Source organism: Aulonocara stuartgranti, assembly GCF_965226115.1.
Source record: "Aulonocara stuartgranti genome assembly, chromosome: 11".
Taxonomy (NCBI): Eukaryota; Metazoa; Chordata; class Actinopteri; order Cichliformes; family Cichlidae; genus Aulonocara; species Aulonocara stuartgranti.
The window spans coordinates 28,114,654-28,135,906 of NC_138947.1; the positions used below are offsets into that span (position 1 = coordinate 28,114,654).

General features: G+C 39.5%; 1 protein-coding gene across 1 annotated transcript in view; it reads left to right on the forward strand.

Annotated features, from left to right (window-relative positions):
- The window catches only part of znf236 (zinc finger protein 236), a 53,641-nt gene that overhangs the window by 2,536 nt on the left and 29,852 nt on the right, over window positions 1-21,253 (forward strand). The window contains exons 3-12 of the mRNA XM_082551445.1: window positions 4,037-4,201; window positions 4,295-4,473; window positions 5,270-5,400; window positions 8,608-8,780; window positions 15,287-15,409; window positions 16,461-16,634; window positions 17,477-17,654; window positions 17,776-18,048; window positions 18,787-18,990; window positions 19,091-19,223. Coding sequence (XP_082407571.1) covers window positions 4,037-4,201; window positions 4,295-4,473; window positions 5,270-5,400; window positions 8,608-8,780; window positions 15,287-15,409; window positions 16,461-16,634; window positions 17,477-17,654; window positions 17,776-18,048; window positions 18,787-18,990; window positions 19,091-19,223 — 1,733 coding nt within the window. The remainder of the gene's footprint in view (window positions 1-4,036; window positions 4,202-4,294; window positions 4,474-5,269; window positions 5,401-8,607; window positions 8,781-15,286; window positions 15,410-16,460; window positions 16,635-17,476; window positions 17,655-17,775; window positions 18,049-18,786; window positions 18,991-19,090; window positions 19,224-21,253) is intronic.

A 21,253-nucleotide genomic window follows, 5' to 3' on the forward strand; every position in this document is an offset into this window, starting at 1 on the left:
CTATCTAAAATATAACGGGACACTGGAATATATTCTTGAACATCTCACACTTCTGATAATCAGTTGTCTGCTTGACGTTTATTCAGCTGTGTAAAAACTATAACTTTAATCTCAGCCAAACCGATTTACTCAGGAAGAAATAAAATACAAAAAAAAAGCCAAACAATAGCATGTTTAAGTTATCTAAGTGACTTATGTATGTTTAACCTGAGTAGCGAAAGACGGTGGTGTGTTTGAAAACGATTTGCCGGGAGTCCGGTGTTCTCACGGGCTCTAGTGAGCCTTGCCCCTGGCTAGCTATCGAGCTAGTGGGTAACAGACGTCTCCGAAAACGAAATATGTTCAACGTTTATTTTGTGACCCAGAAAGAATAATAAGAGTAATTTTAAAACTAACTAGCTGCCGCCATTGTTGGAAACTGAGCTGGGCTGCGCTATGAATTCTGGGACACAGCTTCTTCTTCTTCTTCTTCGGGGTTTAACGGCAGCTGGCATCCTTGTACATGCAGTGCTGCCCTCTTCTGTTTCAGTCCGTTATTACACTCTTAAATCCTACGACTCATTCCTACGTCTTTTGTGATCTTACAAAGCTTCAAACGACGCGTCGACTATTAAATTAGTCGTCGACGATTTTGATAGTCGATGTAATCGTGACTAGTCGACTAATCGTGGCAGCCCTAGTCTGATAGAAAAAAATATCACCTGATATATCTGATTTTTAAATCGCCAAATACTGGTGATTTCTAAACCTGATATCAGTCAGGCTCTATCACACCCACTCTGGATGCTACAATATTAATAGTCAAGTGTAGCTTGTAGTCGATGCATACAATAAAAATAATTACTCTAAAATTATACTTGACCTAGAGTTTGCATAATCTGCAAAGTAGCAGATTAAAAGTACTGAATCTGGTCAACTCAAATGGAAAAAAAAATCAAAATCCTTAAATAAATTTTTTGAAAAGAATTAGGCTAATTACTTGATTTAATTGGTTGGAGTATTAGGGTTTGTGATGATGGAAAAAGAAGAAAGTGTTAGTCTCATACCATGTGAGCAGGTGAAGGGAATGACAGACATGGTGTTAAAGCTGCAGTGGATGACCCAGCTACAGCTACAGGTTGCATTTGGGCCACTCTAGTAGCTTAGCATTAAAGCTGGAGCTATCCTGGATGTTTCAGCTTGGATCATTTTTCACAGCGTGAAAGTTTAAACTTGCTGTAGTCTGTTTGGCAGTCTTAGCACAGGTCTCACCTTATTTACAGCCATTTACTTTGAAAGCTTCTGAAATGTACTGTTACAAACAGTCAAAAGACCATGGTTTCTCACCCTACCTTTCCAGTGACAGCACAGTAAATATTACTGTATGATGTCAGCTGCAGTCTTCCCTCTGTAGTTTCAGAGTTCTTTTTCCCACCTAACACATGTCATGCTGCCACATAGGAAAGTCCTAACATTCCTATTAAAGTTTCTGAAAAACATTAACTGATGTACAGATCCAAACAAAATATGAAATTTAAAGTTTTTGTCAAACTTTTCCCTAGTGCCTTTTTAACAGAGCAAGGGATTTTTAACATGTCTAAAAAATATTAGTTTTCTTTAAAAATATTAAGTTATTTATGTTTGCTCACAATAACACAGTTATTTAAGCAAAACAAAAATGACCAGGGTCACTATTATTAGCCCTCTGACAAACTGACCTTTTTATTTAGCCATAGTACAAACTACAGCTGTGCAGTGATGTGCTTTAACTTTGTAATGTTCAAAGCTTGTAAAGTCAAGTTAAATCTGAGGGTTATCTTCCCATTTACACACAGTAGAAAAGCTACAGAAAGGGTTTGAATTGACACTTGAGAAAGTGCCAAAGACAAAGGAGATCAGTTTAAAATTGAGAAAAAGAATCACTTATGCTAACACAGGAGGAGATGGATATACAAAGTTATCATAGGCTGGCATAGATCGGACGCCAAAGATTTCAAAGATTCTGGAAAGAAAAATAGTAAGAGATGTATCTAATGACTCAAGAACAACTGCCATGACGCCAGTAAATGACTTAGCCAGGTCAGGAATTGAAATCTCAAAGAAGCCAATCACTACAACCGTGCACACGAATGGACTACAAGACCAAGAAAATCTTCACTTGACTGCAGCCGGACTGAAGTATGTCGATAACAACCTGGAGAAAGATTATGCACACTGGAAACACATCCTTTGATCATATGGAAAGAAGCTAGAGCTTTCTGGTCACAGATGCACTGCTTATGTTTAGAGAAAGAAGGGAGAGGTGTACATCTCCACAGTGTCCCCTCAGTGTAACACGGTGGTTGGAGTATTAGGCTGTGGGAATCCTTTGGCACGTCTGGAACTGAGAATTTCATCAAGTTGGAAGGAAGAATGAAGGATATGTGAAGATTTTAAAAGAAAACCTCAAGCAGTCAACAACAAAACTTGTTTCCTTCCTTCCATTTTTTTTTTGCAAAAAGCTGAGTTCAGTTTCTCTTGCCACACCCAGGCCTGATTAATGCCATACCTGTTCTCAATCAAGAAATCACTTTCTGACCTGTCTGACAAAGTGGAGTAGACCAAAAGATACTCAAAAGCCAGACATGATGCCATTATCCAAGTAAATTCAGGAACAAATGAGAAACAAAGTAATTGAGATCTCTTGGTCTGGAAAAGGTTATAAAGCCATTTTTAAAACTGTGGGACTCCAGTGAACCACAGTGAGAGCCACTATCCACAAATGTCAAAAACATGGAACAGGGGGGAAACTTCCCAGGAGTGGCTGGCTCACCAAAATTAATCCAAGAGCGCAGCAACGACTCATCCAAGAGGTCACAAAAGACTCCAGAACGACATCCGAAGAACTGGTCTCACTTGCCTCAGTTAAAGTCGGTGCTCATGACTCCACCATAAGAAAGAGAGTGGGCAAAAACGACCCGCATGCAGAGTCCCAAGACAAAAACCACTGCTGAGCAAAAAGAGGTTCATCTCAGTTTAGCCAGAAAACATCTTGATGATTCCCAAGACTTTTGAGTAAATACTCTGTGAACTGAGGAGAAAAAGCTGAACTTTTTGGAAGGCGTGTGTCCCACTACATCTGGCATAACAGTAACACAGGATTTCAGAAAAGGAACATCATGCCAACAGTGAAGTAAGATGATGGTAGTGTGATGGCTAGCACCTGAGTCACCACATAGGACAAAAAGTATTCTTGAAATAACATTTTGAAAACTTCTCTTCACTTCTTTATGATCACGTATGGCGATGTTGTATGAAGCGGGTACACTGTGATAATGGTTGTGTTGGTGGTTTCTCTTGGTGTAGGATAATCGGACTGCGTTCCTTGGGAACTCATTCTACATCACATTCATTTATGCATTTTAAAGCACTCGCAGCACTCACATCTCTGCCTGCTTCACTTCTTGCTCGCTTTTGGTCACACTCCTCTCTCACTTCTTTATTCTCAGGATCTCACACATTGCGCACAATCACAGGCAAGTTAAGGGATTTAGTTCTTAATGCCATGCTACTGAGGAGAAAGTTAGAATAGAGAGACCGGGAGCAAAAAGATGTCAATTGGAGCTTAATTCGTTTCATTTGCAGCTGCACCTGTAGCTCTGGGCCATTTAAATTTCAAGTCCATTGCCTTTGCTCCCACTTTCCAGGTTGAAGAGCAGTGGCCTCTGAGTATGCCAGAGTGAGTAAGACTCAACTGTGTCAGTACCACTCTCAGACTTGACTAGATTCAAAAAAGCACTCTAAAATGAAGTCAGCTTGTTCTCCTAATAGAAAAGAAATTTAATATTGGGGCCATTTTTGCCTCATGGGGATTTTTTACAGTACTCTCTACCCTTCACAACAAAGCAGTTTCTTAATTTAGACAAAGTAGTACATTGATTGAGATTCAGCTGTTCCATCTTGTCTTTTTAGTCTCTTCTCTGTCTCCATCTGCCTTCACATAGTGACAGCAGCAACAAGAAGCTCACAGCAGAAGGTCATTTTTTTCCCCATTCTTTCATTTCTCTTTCTCTTGCAGCCTCATCGTTGTGACCAGTGCTCACAGACGTTCAACGTGGAGTTCAACCTCACGCTACACAGGTCCACACACACTACATCGGACTTCACCTGCCCCGTTTGCAATAAGAAGTTCTCTCGCATCGCCAGCCTTAAATCCCATATCATGCTGCATGAGAAGGAGGAGGTAAAATGCCTCATGCTGTGGTTTCTGTGCATATTATGCACTTTTATTTCTCTTTTAGACTGCTTTCTATGTTATTGGTTTCCATTCTTGCAGAATCTGATCTGTGTTGAGTGCGGAGATGAGTTTGTTCTTCAAAGCCAGCTCTCTCTGCATTTGGAGGAGCATCGGAAGGAGCTCTCGGGCATCAAGGTCTACACCTGCAAGACCTGCGACAAGGAGTTCAAGACGTCTGCGCAAATAAAGGAGCATATGAAGAGTCACATCAAAATGAGGTCAAACAAGACACTTCAGGATGCTGATTTATTACATTTGACACAGTCAAGTGGAAAAGCTTTGGGTTAAAAATTTGGTATGAATCATGCAGCTGTTTAAAGAAAAATTCAAAGCATCGACATATCTAGTATTTTGTACAGACCGAGGGGTGTCTGATTCAGGATAGATGAATCTTTTATGAAGAAAAAAACATTTTTGCAAAAACAGTTTTAGGTGAATTTGCAGCTCTGCAGAGTGATGAAATTAAAGCACCATCTTTCATGGCGTTCATGGAAAATAAGTACATTTGTAGTCATTGTCAGATAATCTTTCATTTGAGCTAAGCACAAAAATGCTTAAGCGAGTCTATGCAGCTGTTCTCAAAACTCTCTGTAGCCTGTTACTGCTAGAGGCTAAGCCAATTTAATGCTTTATGCTACTTCAGAGCTATTCTTTTAGACATGGTTTCTATGATAATGTTAATTTGCAGACTAGTAACAAATATGCTACTTATTGGACTAAGGCCTGTTTTAAAGAAGTTCAATTTCCTGTAAGTGTACAGCTGAGTACTTTTAAAACTCATTAAACCATTCAGAAAGCACTTGTGTGTAATGCCACATACCATTTTGTCTTTACTTATAGAACAAACATTTGTTTTAATTGTAAAGAAAATAATTACACAAAGGATAATTGTCTAAATCTCAAACATAAGGCTTAAAAAACTGTTTTGTTGTATTATGAGTGACCTTCCGTGGTCCTATGTTAATGCACACTATATTAAACTAGATTTTTTTCTCATGGTTCTTTCCTTTACAGGCCACTTACTTCTACTTCAAGAAACTACAAGAAAAACATAGATCGCAGTGGGTTCACAAACAGCTGCCATCATTGTGGAAAGGCTTTCAAAAAGCCCAGCCAGCTCATCAGGCACATCCGAATACACACAGGTGAGTGAGAATGGAAAAAGAAAAACCTGATTATGGTGCTTATATTGAGATTTAAGCTCAGAGCAAAAACACTGCAGAAACTGGAGGGTAGAATTTGTATCTACTTCAGGCCAATACAGGATCCTTTACGCTAATTTTCTTTGTTCTGGATAATGAATTTATAAACAAAAAAAACTTTAGACAGCCATTCAGCATTGAGAAGAGGATCTAATTGTTTCTCCTTGATAGTTCACAGTGGTTTTAATTAGCTTAGATCAGTGGTTCCCAAACTTTTTTTGCTAGGCCCCCCCTTTGTTTTACAAGAAAAAAAGTGTGGGGCGGGAACCCACACTTTGGGAAGGTCTGGCTTAGATGTTAAATTAAAATATTAGGATGAGCATTATGAGTCTTATGTGAAGGAATGTAAAGTTTACAAAATTTGGGAATCCCCAACATTGCTATGCAATGCTGTGTGGTCAAATAATAATTGTTCATTTTGGAGGTGTTTCCCCTTTTTGTAGTGACACAAAAAAAAGTAATATATTACAGATTCATACATTACACAGAACACTTTTATTAAAAGTAAAAAGTTATTTTACTGTTTTTCTATAAAATGACCTGAAATACATTGCATCATAATTACCAGTTAACAATATAAACCCACAGGCTACATCCATACACACCAACACAAATCCCTATCCTAATGAGGACACACACATAATCTTTCTCTTAGTATTCAGGTATGAACACAGAGCAAAGATGAAAACCACCACAAAAAGACTGTCCTGGATGCAGTGTGCACTTAACTCTCTCCGTTTGTGGAATGAAAAAAAAAAGTCCATACGCATGCAATGTATTTATACAAGTAGAAATGATAAGCAGGATCAATAGACACGCAGGCTAACTGTAAAAACTTCTCACTTTTAAAGTTTAACATGATGTTTATATCAATTTCTATTAAATATAGGATAATTGATATAAACATCATGTTAAACTTTGAAAGTGAAGGGTTTTATAGTTTGTAGCAGACTGCAGGCTCACGTTAAATTGGATGCCAACAATACGTTTTTGTAATTTGAGTCTTCTTTTGAGGAAACTCTTATTTTAGGGACTGAGGAGATCAGCTGGTGTAGTTTTGAAAGCCAGATGTCTGCCATTCTTGCTTGTATAGCTTCTATAGTATTCAGCTACTTGTTTTATAATGTGTCAAACATTTGTGTGAGCAGAATGTAGCTGATCTATGTCCTGCTTTAAATAAGCAAAGGCTTCAATTATATAATCTGTAAACACCATTAAGCAAAGATGTTAATAAACCCCATGTACGAATGCACCGCCACCACTGATGCTGGCTACTGACCTGTGTGCTGGTAAACATCTATTCAGAACCCGTCAATAGTTTCTAAAACGAATTTAAAATCTAACCAAAGAAGCATTTGTGGTTTTGTCTGTGAAGGTTGTTCTCAGTCATCCAGGTCATCGTAGTCAAAGGAGCTTGCAAAGAAAAGCGTCTGGACTTCTTTAAGTTGCTTGAAGACGTTTCACCTCTCATCCGAGAAGCTTCTTCAGTTCTAAGGTCAAATGGACAAAAGGACCCCCTGATGATCCTCTAATCGCGATTAGAGGATCATCAGGGGGTCCTTTTGTCCCTCTGTGGGGGGTTACTCCCACTAGGTTTATATCAGAGACTCTCCACCATTTGACCTTAGAACTGAAGAAGCTTCTCGGATGAGAGGTGAAACGTCTTCAAGTAACTTAAAGAAGTCCAGACGCTTTTCTTTGCAAGCTCCTTTGACCATTTGTGGTTTTAACTTTCTTTTGTGTGTGCACTGCAGTAACAACTTTGTTTACTGACACTGTTCCTCTATAGTGTTCTTGAGCCCTTGTGGTATGTGTGGTGGAGAGAGGTATAGATATTTCTCTGGCTTCTCTGAATCAGTTCTCTGAAACAGTGTGAGCGGTTGCTTCTTATATTTCATTTGTGAATGAATTTTGCATTTGAGGTTCCAGAAACCTGAAGAGTGAGTGGATACTGTCAGCAGCTTGAATTGATGGGGGTTCAGTAGCCTGCAGTGGACTTTCAAGGTGTTTGGAGACTTTTTGTTTTCTTTCATTTTGTTTTTAAATTTTATGTCCCTTTGAGGCACTTTGTCCAATAAAATTAAAATATACAAGCCATATATAATCAAGGACTTTTTTGTAGCTCAGAATGAGGGTTTGGGGGGTTTAAGCTATGCCACAATTGGCCCTGATATGGTTAAAACATGGAGTTTGTATTACCATTTTCTCCTGTTATATATGGGTATTTGATATACAAAAACATATTAAGACTTAAAACCACAGGTTAAAAATAATCCTGATGATTTTCTTTTGATGGAAAACTCTTTGGTAGCTACAAACATTTTTATGAGCAGGAAAAAAACAGCGCTTATTCTGGTTTTCTTTTCTTTTGCTCTTTCATATAAGGCTACAAATTCGTAAGTAGCTGCACTGCTTATCTGGAAAAACTGCACACCTTCAGCTGGGCCCATTGCTCAGCTGTGGTATGGAGAGATTGTGTGGGTAGAATTCGATATTCCGTTTCAATTCAAATGTTCTTGTGGTTCCTGTGAACGTTCAGCCATCTGGGTTCAGGTTAATGTAGCCAGTAGCTGCCACCCACATGTTGTTTACCCATCATCCACATGTTAAATTGTTTGGCTGGGCTGAGCTGGGGGTTTTTAATGCAGAATTGAATTGACTTCTCTTGTGCTTTGAATCTCAAACAACCTTTCAGTTGATGAGGTAAAGACTATAGAAACACACATTATGGTTCATTTGCACCTCTGTGGTTTGCAGTGATGTTGGAATGGTACAGGACTGTATTTGAGTCATCTTAATTTAGCTTGAAGTAATACCAGCCTTATGTTGTTACCAAGGTGATAAAATTGCATGGTTGTACTGTAACAAAATTAGATATCCTACCACTGACAGTCACATATGTGGGTAATATTGTTGGACAAATTCTTATTGAAGCAATGCTGGTGAGTTTTTTAATGATCATACATTAAACACAACCATGTATTGTATAACATATAATAATTACTATATCTCCAGGAATAGTTTTAATTTTGTTGTTGAATTTTCTGGAGATGACAAGGGATTCATTGAGATTGTATAAATTTGATATTATTATAAATATTGTCATTATTACAGCTTGATTCTTGACCTCATCGTGCTCTTCCTCTGCAGGTGAGAGACCCTACAAGTGCACGCACTGTGGCAAGGCTTTCAACCAGAAGGTGGTGCTACAGACTCACATGGTGAGACACACCGGGGAGAAACCTCACCTCTGCATGTTGTGCCCTGCCTCCTTCTCCCAGAAGGGGAACCTGCACTCTCACGTTCAGAGGGTTCATTCTGAGGTAAGAGCACAGTAAAAACACAGTCATGGCTTCAGATGCATGTTTCAAGACTGTGTAATTAATTTGTTTATAAAGATTAGATATGGTCATTAAAGGGGAATTGATGCTATAATGTTTTACATTTCTGAAATCCTGGTATCACATTGTATAGAAATGGTACCAGTTTAATCTCACCTAAAGAAAGGTTTTCCTTGGGTGAAGTCAGCCATTGTTTTTATTAGAAACGGTTAATGAGCTCCTTGTTTTGTTTACTTGCAAGTTCCTTTTTAACTTAGTGAATCGACTTAAATTCAGGAAACTAAAACTACATTTCAAAGTAAAAGTTCTAAGGACTTTAAATGGTTTCGAGTTAAGGACTTCACACAAATTTATGTAAACAGTTAACACCCAAAACATCATGTTCATGAAAAGTTTACCAGCTTTCTACAATTCACTAGCATGTCTTTCAGTTGTACTGTTTCCCCAGATACATATATGTATTTTTTCTTGTACATCTTGTTGAGCCACACACTAAATTGCCAGAACCTCTGTTCACAGCTTGTTATACTCAAAGCACGGTACTTTGTCATATTGTTTGTGTGTCAGGAAGGGCATAAGGTTCCTTGTTTGATTTTTCTCCTTTGTAAACACCTCGCAGAAGCCATTTTTTTGCAGCCTAGCTGATTTATCCTTCCTCATATTGTCAGGGAGGCTAAATGGGGACCGTCAAGTCTTCCACTTAGTGCTACACTGTGGTTGAGGGGTCAGACGAAGGACACACATCATAGATCTCTCTGGGGACCTAAATTCTCATGTGTGTGGTTGTGTCTGTTTCTCGAATTTATAAACTGAACTAGTTAATGGTTGGATTTAAAGAGGTGGTGGTATCTCCTGGTTTAATGACTACTTCCAGTAATGTGGCTACAAGCTGAACTAACTCAGCTCTGTGGCATAATGATTGTAAAGGTCCCTCAAAGGTCCCTCATCACAATGAGCAGCGCTAGGTGAGCATGAATGATGTGTTGTGCTTGCACACCAAGCCTTAAACTAATTTAGTTCACTTCAGCCAACCTGGCTGCTGAGAGAAATAGGTTTACCTGGGTCTTTTCTGTAGCACACACAGTCTGTACTTTCTTATAGTCAGAAGCAAGGAGGTGTAAAATTCTCATTGTTGCAGTCGGGTTGCTTAAACAATATAAATATAAATCAAGCTTAATTATGCACCTAAAGAAGAGATACAGGAAATTGCTACAAATATGTTAGCACATCCTTCTTTGTTACTGAAGCGGGGGCGTTTTAATTACGGCTCTTTCAACAGATTTTACTGATTAATAAAAAGCTTCACACTTAGGTTAGTGAGCTGTCAGAGATTGGCAATCATATTAAATGGCTGGTTGTGGTCTGTTATTTGGATTGTGAATAAAAAGTGCTTTTGAGAAAAACGTTGCATAACTTTTTTGTCACCGGTTCAATCGGTCAAATGAATTGAAGTGTGTGTTGTCTTACCTGCATACACCATTGTGCATTCCATGATAAAAGATGGTGATTTGGTCAGTTGATTGAACTGGAGAGCCCAACGGCTGGACCCTTTAAATAATGCATCAGTTTTTCACAAGAGTTCTTTAGCTTTGCTTTTGTAGACAGTTTGTTCTTACAATTGGCTGACTTAAAAAAAAGAAAAAGTCAGGGGTTATTCACAAAAGATTTCATGCTTTGGTGCTTACTGAGGAGTCAGGGGAGAAAGTGTTTAATGGCATCCAAAGCCTTTGCTTGACACAGATTGTAGTGCTGAAGCTTTTGGAAAAAACTCATTCTCCTGGGAATCTGTGATTTAAAATCAGCTGCAGAACATTAGTCGTTTCATTGATTGATAAAACACCAATTTACAATATGAGTATCATATTAACCTAATACTAATGAATTTATGGTATTATAATTTGTCTAAAAGTAAAGGACAGAATATTATGCATATGCATATAGGGCTGTTCGATATTGGATGACAACAAACGCTATCGTTTGTTTCGTGGTGTCGTAAAATAAACAGTTTACAGCAATATTTTTTTTCATCGTTTTGATGGTCACTGCAGTGGCTATATTCATTTCTTAAAGTTCTCTCATTCTCTTATATTTAATATAACCACACTACGGACGGACGAGCACCTGTTTTTATGTGTTGTCGTTAGCAACAACGACAGTAAAACCATCGCGTGGCTCCGCTGTCCGCTTGATTGTTTTCCACATAAACCTTTCACAATAAAGCTCAAGATCCTGTTGAGACTTTTCAAAATAAACTGAATCACGTGAACGAGTATGCAGAGAGTTTACGGATGAGAAGCAAAAAAAGAGCCGTCAGGTGCTAAAAAATAAACCTTAGACTCAAACTTTGAAAGAAAATGGTGGCCGTTTCGACTTATGTCTAAAAATGTATAGTTTCATGCATCGGTTAAAACACTCGACCCCAGGTAAAGGACGCCCGGCTGGAAAAATTTCACGCAAGTCGAGTTGCCCGAGATTCACAGAATTTACAGAAAATATTACATTTTTGTGATTTATATTGTTGTCAGGGCGATAAATGTCTTATATCGGCATATGAGATTTTGGTCATATCACATAGCCCTATATGCGTATTCATTCACCACAATTTCACACCTTATAAGTTAGACTGATCCACTACAGCCACCTCCAGTTATAGCTGGCTTTTGACTTTTGTGAAATGGGAACGTGAACCTTGAACTCTGTTTAGCTTGCTTTTGCATTCTTGATAAAACAGTTTCTGGCTTTGTGAAAAACTTTATGAAGAACCAATGGCAGCATTACAAATGCCTTCCAAGGATTACTGTCTTAAAACGCATGCTGCTATTTCCTCATTTGATTTATATCAGCTAGTAGGGGATATATACAATGTATATGTAACTTGTACCCTGACACAATTTTCTCAACATTTCCTCTGCTCCAGAATCAACCAGGTAACAAGTACAGTACTGTGCAAAAGTCACGAGCTGCCCCCATTAATAAAATAATAATAAATTTTGCGAGGAAAATAGGAAATGGGTACACGTCATTGACCAAGGACTGGACTGAAGAAACTCTCAGAAAGACTTGAGAACTGTTGCTCAGGACTAATTAATCTTTAGGAAGCAAAATATAAAGAAACGACAGGTGGCTCAAGACTTCTGCACAGCACTGTAGTTGAGGTGTAGACTTTTACATTGGAGTTAACAGAATTAGAGGAAAAAAAAATACAGATTCTTTCCACTGTGACCTTTAAGGTGAAGGGGGTCAAACTAAAGCACTATATACATACCACCCCTGGATCAGCTCCCCAGTGAATTACATTGAAATATATTTCAATAATAGAAGAGTATGCCCTCCAGTTCTTACACTTTCACTCGGCTTCCTTTTTCATCTTCCACAGACATTTCTGTCATGATTCATTTGTCATTGTGGCCATCTGTACCCTCACCCTTTTTACCAGCTCCCCATATGATCTTCTCTTCTAGTTATTCCCCATCTTTGACAGTCCTTTTCTCCCGCTTCATCACCACCACTACAAGAAAATAACAGTCCTCCTCCTCTGTCCAGCCATCTCTCCCATATGTTCCACACCAGCACAGGCCAGTGCAACAAGCCCATCATCCTGGCACTGATGATACCTTTCTGGGGCTCTTTCATATGCCCCACACTCTTCCAAACATACTTCAAATGCATCCTTTCCAGTGAATACAGACTTGAACCAGCTTCATCTACTTCACCAGTGGTTTACCCTCACAGGAAAAGCAATCAAAAGTTTTTGGTGTCAAGCTCAAAAGACCTATAGATTTTTTTTTTTTTGTAACTGCATTTAGATTAAATATTAGACTTACCTCATTTCCATATACTGCTGTGTTTTCAGTTATGGAAGTGTTCTTCAGCATTCTACCTACACGTTTGCTCAGTCTCAAGGATTTTACAGCTATAACATACAGACATATGTAGGACGTCTATGTAGAATGTAGACACAAAGCTCCCTCACAGCAAAGTAACACAACATCTGACTGAAATCTGGTCACATTTGTGGTGTACACTTGAGGGATTGAATTTTTAGAAAAGGAAGAAAATTGTAAAAACTAAATGGACAATTTATATTTTACTTCTTTATAAACATCATACTTCATGTCTGACACAGTGACTATATAATGTAGTAGTTAAAAATCTTTTGCCTAACACATGAAAGATCGCTGGTTCTAGCAGCAGAGCAACCATAAGAAGCTTACTTGAGGTCTAAAACAGCTTGAAAGAGTGATTTATAGATTGATGTATGCACTCTTTATGTTCATATGAAAGTAGATTTGACATAGTTATAGATATTGATAGAAGTCTACAGAGTGCAGTTTTACAGTTCTGTGACTCTGTCCATTATAAATAAGCTATATGCAGACATTAGAGCTAATTCTTATATTTTGCAAACTTTTTAATATATTGTATTCTTTAATTTAGTTCAGTCTTTAGTACTGTTCTTATTGACTTGGAGCAACTGTAACCATATCATTTCCTAAGGCAGTGGTTCCCAAACTTTTTTTGCTAGGCCCCCTTTTGTTTTACAAGAAAAATGTTAGCGTCCCCCCGCCACGCAAACACATCCTCCAACCACACGCATCCATATTTTGTTTTCAAACTCCATTGCGGTTTATTTCACACCTCATATATTTAGTAAACAATTAAGCAAATACAATCAAACTGCAATAAAATCTGGTAGTAATAAAATACACTACTAAGTCCACACTTAAATGGGTATTTTTTGAAAACGCAGCTGCTTCTATGCGTTTGGGCCTCCGTCCACACGTAAACGACGTTTCAAATCACTGAAAATGGAGATTTTTTAAAACCCTTTTTTTGCGTTTACGTGTGGACGAGGAATACAGAGTTCGTTACGCAACGTCAAAGGTATGTGCCTTTTTCCACGTCACGCTGTGCGCCATGTTATTGTTTACATGAGATGAATTGCAGAATGGCAGATAGAGACAAAATACTGTTACTGTTAATCTGACTATCTTCAGGTTTTACACGCTTATATATACACATGCAGTTACTGTCCCTCCATTTAGAAAGGCAGAGACGTCACGGTGTGATTATTTTAAGTGTAGTTGTTTTTTCCTGTGTAATAATATTCAACATACATTTCTCAAAAAATGCCTCTCTGTGCAAAATGGGTTTAAAAACATAAACAACTGTGGGATACTGTTTGTCTGTGATTTGGACAGGAGGAACAAATTGTGGCAGGATCAGCCTGATATTATTTGTATCCCACTGTAACTTTACTGTGTAAAGAGCTAACATCTCCAAAATGTCAGCAGTAGTTAGTTATTACAAGAAGTGTTTGTGAACTAAAAATCAAGAATGTGGGATACTGTTTGTCCGTGATTTGGAGAGCCCAGCACGTAGTCACTGGGAAAACCAATTCGGCAGGGGAGACCTACCTTGGCACTTGTGCAGGTGAAGCCAAAGGGAAGATACACTTCACCATATTTTCTAGTCTTTGGCTTGGAAGGAAGTTGGTTTGGAAACATATTTAGCGATGCTTCATCTCCTGCTTTGCCTTTGTGTGGGAGCCCCGTCGAAAACCTGTCCATTATGCTAGCAGTGTCCAAGCGTTCTTTTTTTAAAAAAAATTTTCATAGACCCCCCTAGGGTCGGGCCCCACACTTTGGGAACCTCTGTCCTAAGGGATTAACAAAGCATTCAGATTCTGATACTGATGATTCTGACACCATGCACTGGTCCTTAGCAACATGCGCTAATCAACATGCTTCAGCTTGAATTTTATTTTGAAGAAGCGTAGAAAGTTGTGCACCGCAAAGTGTGGTGAGTGGGGTCAGCTGTTAGTGAAGATTGCCTCGATTTAAAAAACAGCATGCACAAAGATGCTGTTTGTTCTCGTGATATTAGCCAGCTCTGATCCTCAACTCAAAAGTTCACATGTCGATTGTTTTCTAAGTTAGCAAGTCTGATGTCCGTGGGGAAACTGTGGGTATGAATGGACAGAAGAGAACCTTCAATGTAAATGTCGATTACGGGTCCATGATAAGACGACCTTGAAGGGAGACTTACCAGTTTTAAAAGTTTTTTTTTATTTTTTTATTTAATTTAAAAAGTTTTTAATACAGTATGTAGGATTTTGGAGCTTCATGATCACACCCTGTAGGCTTTTCCCCTGATGTTTAGAGTCAGTTTTACATCTACTTCAGGCACTTCAGCTCCATTATATGCAATGCTCACAGTAATCTAATTGATGTGTGGTTTTATTAGATTACCGCTATCATCATCACAATGATCAAGGGAATTCGAGAAACTAGTACCCAACCTGTGATTCCTAAGGATTCATAAACATATAATTTCATTGTTTATGAGGCAGTTTTTTTGTTTTTTTTTTTATGAAGGGGAAAGTAAAGGTTTACCTCGTGTCCAGTTAAACACTCTGATATATGTGGAAATATTATTATATAGCTAGCTAGCTGTAATGTGCTTTGTGTGTTTGTGTTCTCTTACAGACCAAAGGGGTGCCGCTGTTCCCGTGCATGGACTGCAGCTGTGTATTTAAGAAACTTGGCAGTCTGAACGCCCACATCAGCAAAATGCACATATCCGTGATTGAGGTGCCATCCACCACTTCGGTAAGAGAAGGTTGTGTACCAAACGAGAACATCCGCTGGAAAACATTTCTTTGGTCCAGCATCTGAACAGAGGGTTCTTAAGTGTCCTGTGGTCCTCATGTTTAATGTTAACGAGACACCCTGGAGTTTGTTTCCCAAATTAGTTCATACGTAGGCTGTTTGCTTATACTTCAGAAAATTATGCTGTTTTTCTCTTTTTTTTTTTCCCTGAGGAAAGAAGTAGCTTCCCATAACTCGATTATGATCCAGAATTATTATCACTTTTTCAGTGTGCCAGCAGCAGGAAAAACAAAGTGCAGCACTAAAAAAAAACCTCAGCTGTATTGAATGCAGACAAGTCTAGTTTGATTCACTGTGGTTGGTAGCTTTAGCGAACCCCAGAGGCACTGTTACTGATAATGCTTCTCAAATTGTGGACTTTTATTTCCTTCTTTATCCAAAGATTACTGCACAGGATAAAGGGTTTTAGTTTTTTGTTTTAGTTTGTTTTTTAGTGGTAGATAATGGTTGTGGTTTGTTTTTTTTGCCATTGGTATTTCAATACATCCATGTCACCACTGCTAGAAACTCTAAAAACTTCAATTTTATTGCACTAAAAGAGCAGCACCGTCTTTCAGTTTTGACCTGGTAAAATATTTCCCCCTGCTCTAGAACAATCAAGAACAGCTGCTGCCAAATTTGACCTGGTGTACAATCATACAAAGCAGCATAAAGCCAGTCGTCGCCCTAGTTAGAACGAGAATGGTGTGTTTCCATTATTTGGTTGTTAGCAGGTTATTAATTACAGCCTTCATTATTCAGTGATGATCTACCTGCCATATCTACACTTAAACGAACCTTGTGTTGAGAAGTTGTATCTCCGTGTTAATATGTGCATAAATAATGTGGGCATTAATATTTTATTTAATAATCACCAGTGCTTTGTTTCAAGCTCAACAGAGCCACTAATCAAAGTTAAGTCATCCCACAAATTGTGACCTGTCCCAGCTCTTCGTCACGTTGCTCTGTGTCTTTCTTGGTCCCCTCACCTCTTTTTTTGTCTTTTTTATAGGAGGCTGAAACAACAGGTCAGGCTACAGGGGTGCCAGAAGTTGGCGAGGGAGTGACAGATGTCATCCAGCAACTTCTAGAGCTGTCAGAACAGGTCAGTGGGGAGACAGCCCAGCCCCAGCCCCCAGAGCCAGCTATCACAATGGAAACTGCTATTAACCAGGACATCCTACAGGTGAGTGGCGTGTAATCGCATGATTGTTACAATATAAAAAGCAGTATCCAGTAACAATCTGGACGACAATCCGCAGACCCAGCTTGTACATTACAGACATTAATCTTCACTCAATGAGAATGGACTTAAACTGCAGATAAACATGATATATTCAGACAGAAGTTTTGAACTAAAAAGACTCCTGAGTGATGAATGATATGCTCTGCTTTCATTTGGTGATTGAATGTCAAGATTTTTTCACTGTTCTGCAAACACCATCCATCCAGGAGAGAGGGCAGTTTAACAAATATGCACCAGGAACTTTTAGAGATGAGCATCATCACAGAGTTTAAAACGGCCTCTACTCCCCAGCATGATAAGATATGATTGTCGCTGAACTTTGCTTTGCATCATGGCTTTTTTAATTTTTAATTTTAGTGGCCATATTAAAATTATTAGTACATGAATAATGAGATATTTTTAAATAATCACTTTCAGTGTTTTTCAAAGTTTTAAGCAGCAATCGTGTTTTCGATTTTGCTTTTCCCGGAAATATTCTTTGCACTTTGTTAAAAGAACCTCGTTATTTACTGATGTCCACAGGTCCTGCACTTTAAAGGGTTCTCTTTCAAGTAAAAAAAATCCCTTGATTTGTAATGACATTAGTGTGTGTGTGTGTTTTACTTTTAAAAATGAAATGATTTTGTAAAGACGACTGTAATTTCTAAGTTTACACTACAATCACATCTTGATTGTTCGGTTGATTGCTTCTTTTCAAATCCATTGCTGTGGTTATTTGAAATTGCTTGTGTGTGTGAGGTGTGCATGTATATTAAAGTTGTGGTGGTCCTCTGGTACTACAGCAAGCGCTGGAGAACAGCGGGCTGAGTGTGGTCCAACCCCAGAGTGACGCCCCACCAAGAGAGTCAGAGAACCAAACGACCGATGGCGCTGTTGTGGAAAACAAGAAAGTGCAAAGTACAGACAAACTGAACAGGGAGAAAAAGAGGAGCATTTTTAAGAAACCTATACAAATGCCAGGTAGGAGGGGATATTTTACTCTTTATGAGTTTACCCTTTCAGTGAGATTCATTTAATAAATACTGTTACAGAGATAATTGTTTTCTTTTTTTAAAATAAAATTATGTTCTGCCCTTTCCAGGCTCCATCAGGGAGGAGGATGGCGTTCGCTGGCACGGATGCCCCTACTGCTCCAAGGAGTTTAAGAAGCCCAGTGACCTTGTTCGTCATATACGCATCCACACCCACGAGAAGCCTTTCAAGTGCAAACAGTGCTTCAGAGCTTTTGCTGTCAAGAGCACCCTCACAGCACATATGAAGACGCACACGGGTATCAAGGCCTTCGAGTGTCAGAGCTGTCTGAAGTGCTTCTCCACCTCTGGCAGCATGAAAGTGCACATGCGGCTGCATACAGGTGAGAAGCGGGTCCGCTTTGTGAAGGGGTCACACTTGAAGCCATAGCAACACCAGCACATTTCACTTTATAGAGTCACTCCGTATGTTACATTATTTACTTGTTACTCTAGCATAGTTACTTTAAGCATAAGTTAAAGGAGAAGTGTGTGGGCTCTAAATATGTTTCAGCCGCTGTTATTTAGAATAAATAAGATATGTTGTGGTAAATTATGCAACAAATTGCTCAGGCAGGACCTGCATAAATCTCATGGTGCCACTAAAGCTAGAACCCTCATTTGTATTCATGTATATACTGTATACGCTATATGTGTTTGAGCTACTATGTGCACTGGTGCATTCGTTTTTGTCTCTCTAATTGCTGTGTAGTGTCACTCTGTTAGGTGTTTACTTTAGTGCTGGTTGTGTGTTAGTTCTAAGGTAAAGTTTTGATAAATGTGTTTTCAGACGTATGTCTCCGAAGGCTTCATGCTTTCAAAGTTTTGTGTCTGTTTTGTTTCATACACTGTTACCTGCTAAATGAAGGCTTTTAACCTTATGTAGCCAAAATGAAAGCAAATTACGAGAGCGTATATTTTTATATGTGTTATGTTTTCATGTTGATTTAGTTAATAACTTTAAAACCTCTATGTGAGTTTAGATTTTCATTTTATTTTATTTTTCTGTTGTTGTTTAGAAAAAGTTATTCTCTAAATATAAATTTTCCAAAACATCTATTTTTTTCCCTGACTTGTTCTAGGTGTGAGGCCTTTCCCCTGCCCTCACTGCGACAAGATCTTTCGTACGTCGGGACACAGGAAAACACACATCGCTTCTCACTTCAAAAGCTTGCAGCAGAAGAAGCATAAATTTCCACGGAAAGCAAACAAAGCCAAAGTGTCCAAAAGCAACCTACCGCTACCAGATATCCCCTTGCAGGAACCCATCCTCATCACTGACTTTGGTAAGAGGGCATGGTGACAGGCACACATATTGGGCGATGCTGCATTATTTTCACCACACAGAAGGCTAGCTGTTGTAAGCTCACGTGTTGTTTTTAACAGGTCTCATCCCATCCCAAAACCCCCGCCTGGCTTTTCAACAGTACCTGGATGTTGTGGCCAATGACCGGCCATACAAGTGCCAGTTCTGCAGTAAAGCCTATAAGAAGTCAAGTCACCTTAAACAGCATGTCAGGTAAAGCTTCTATGTAATAGTGATGTTTCAGTGCATAGTCTCAAAGAGCGAGAACACAATGGCTTTTTGAGGGCCAGTGCAAGTGTTTTTTTTTCATAATCTGTTGCTACTTGCTAGTTTCTTTTTAGAATACAACACAGGTGAAGAGAATTATGGTCAGGATAACCACGTATGTTGAAGGCTGGAGGTGAGAAGAGCAGAACAGAGGAGGCATCACTGACAATAGATCTGACATTTAACAAGTCAGATACTGAATGACAGGAGGACACCACAGGCCATCAAAAGAGGAGACATCTTTGGTTCTGAAATTAGTTTTTGGCAGGATCCACATTGTCAACCCGTTTTTAATGGTCCTCTAGGGATAAACCTTAAAAGTGGAAATAACCTGCAATTTGAATATTTTTCCCCCAAATAACAAAGTTTAGCAAACGCTTGACTTTTTAGATTTGCGTCTAACACGAAATGATTTCACACTGAAGTCAGCAGAGCAGCGTGTCCCACAAATCCTTTCTTAGCTGATCTTATAATGTTAGTCTACATAATCATATCAGAGAAGTATTAACAAGTGTGTACCGCTCAGCAAGGTTTCATTTTGCTTGTCTTAAGCTCATCTGCAGACAGAAGGAAGGAGAAACAGTGGAACAGATTAGAGGGAGTTGGAGGTTTAAGATAAGATAAGATAACCTTTATTAGTCCCACACGTGGGAAATTTGTTTTGTCACAGCAGGAAGTGGACAGTGCAAAAGTTATGATGCAAAAATTAGAATACAATAAGAATAAATACAGTACACAGCTGTACAGAATAGAATAAAATAATATACTATATACAGTAGAATAAAATAGAATAAAAATATACAATAAGATAAAAATAGAATACGAATGCTATATACAACTGAGTAAAAATACAACGATGCCAGAAAAGATTATTGCACTTAGTGTTATTGCACATGTGTGGATGTGTGTGTTTGTTCAGTTAAAGTCTTTGTTGTGGAGTCTGACAGCAGTGGGGAGGAAAGACCTGCGAAATCTCTCCGTCCCACACCGTGGGTGCCGCAGTCTCCCACTGAAGGAGCTGCTCAGTGCTGTCACAGTCTGCTGCATGGGGTGGGAGACGTTGTCCATCAGGGATGACAGCTTAGCCGCCATTCTCCTGTCACTCACCACCTCCACTGGGTCCAGAGGGCATCCTAGAACAGAGCTGGCCCTTCGGATCACCCTGTTCAGTCTCTTCCTGTCCCCAGCAGAGATGCTGCCGCCCCAGCAGACCACACCATAAAAGATAGCAGAAGCCACCACAGAGTCATAGAAGGTCTTCAGGAGTGGGCCCTCCACCCCAAACGACCTGAGTCTCCGCAGCAGGTACAGCCTGCTCTGCCCTTTCCTGTAGAGGGCGTCTGAGTTATGAGTCCAGTCCAGTCTGTTGTTCAGATGAACACCAAGGTACCTGTAGCTGTCCACAGCCTCAATGTCCATACCCTGGATGTTCAGTGGTTGCAGTGGAGAATGCTTGTGCCTGCGGAAGTCTACCACCAGCTCCTTGGTTTTACTGGCGTTGATCTGGAGGTAGTTCAGCTGGCACCAGTCCACAAAGTCTTGAGTCAGTCCTCTGTACTCCTTGTCGTCCCCATCAGTGATGAGGCCGACTATTGCAGAGTCATCAGAGAACTTCTGCAGGAAGCACTGGGTGGAATTGTGGGAGAAGTCTGCAGTGTAGATGGTGAAGAGGAACGGAGCCAGAACCGTTCCCTGTGGGGCCCCCGTACTGCAGACGACCCTGTCCGACACACAGCCCTGAGTCCTCACATACTGTGGTCGGTCGGTGAGGTAGTCCAGGATCCAGGTAGTGAGGTGATGGTCCACTCCAGAGTTCACCAGCTTGTCCTTTAGAACCGAGGGAAGAATGGTGTTGAAGGCACTGGATAAATCAAAGAACATGATTCTCACAGTGCTTCCAGCGGTCTCCAGGTGAGCGAGGGAACGATGTAGGAGGTGAATGATGGCATCATCCGCGTCAATGCCAGGCTGGTAGG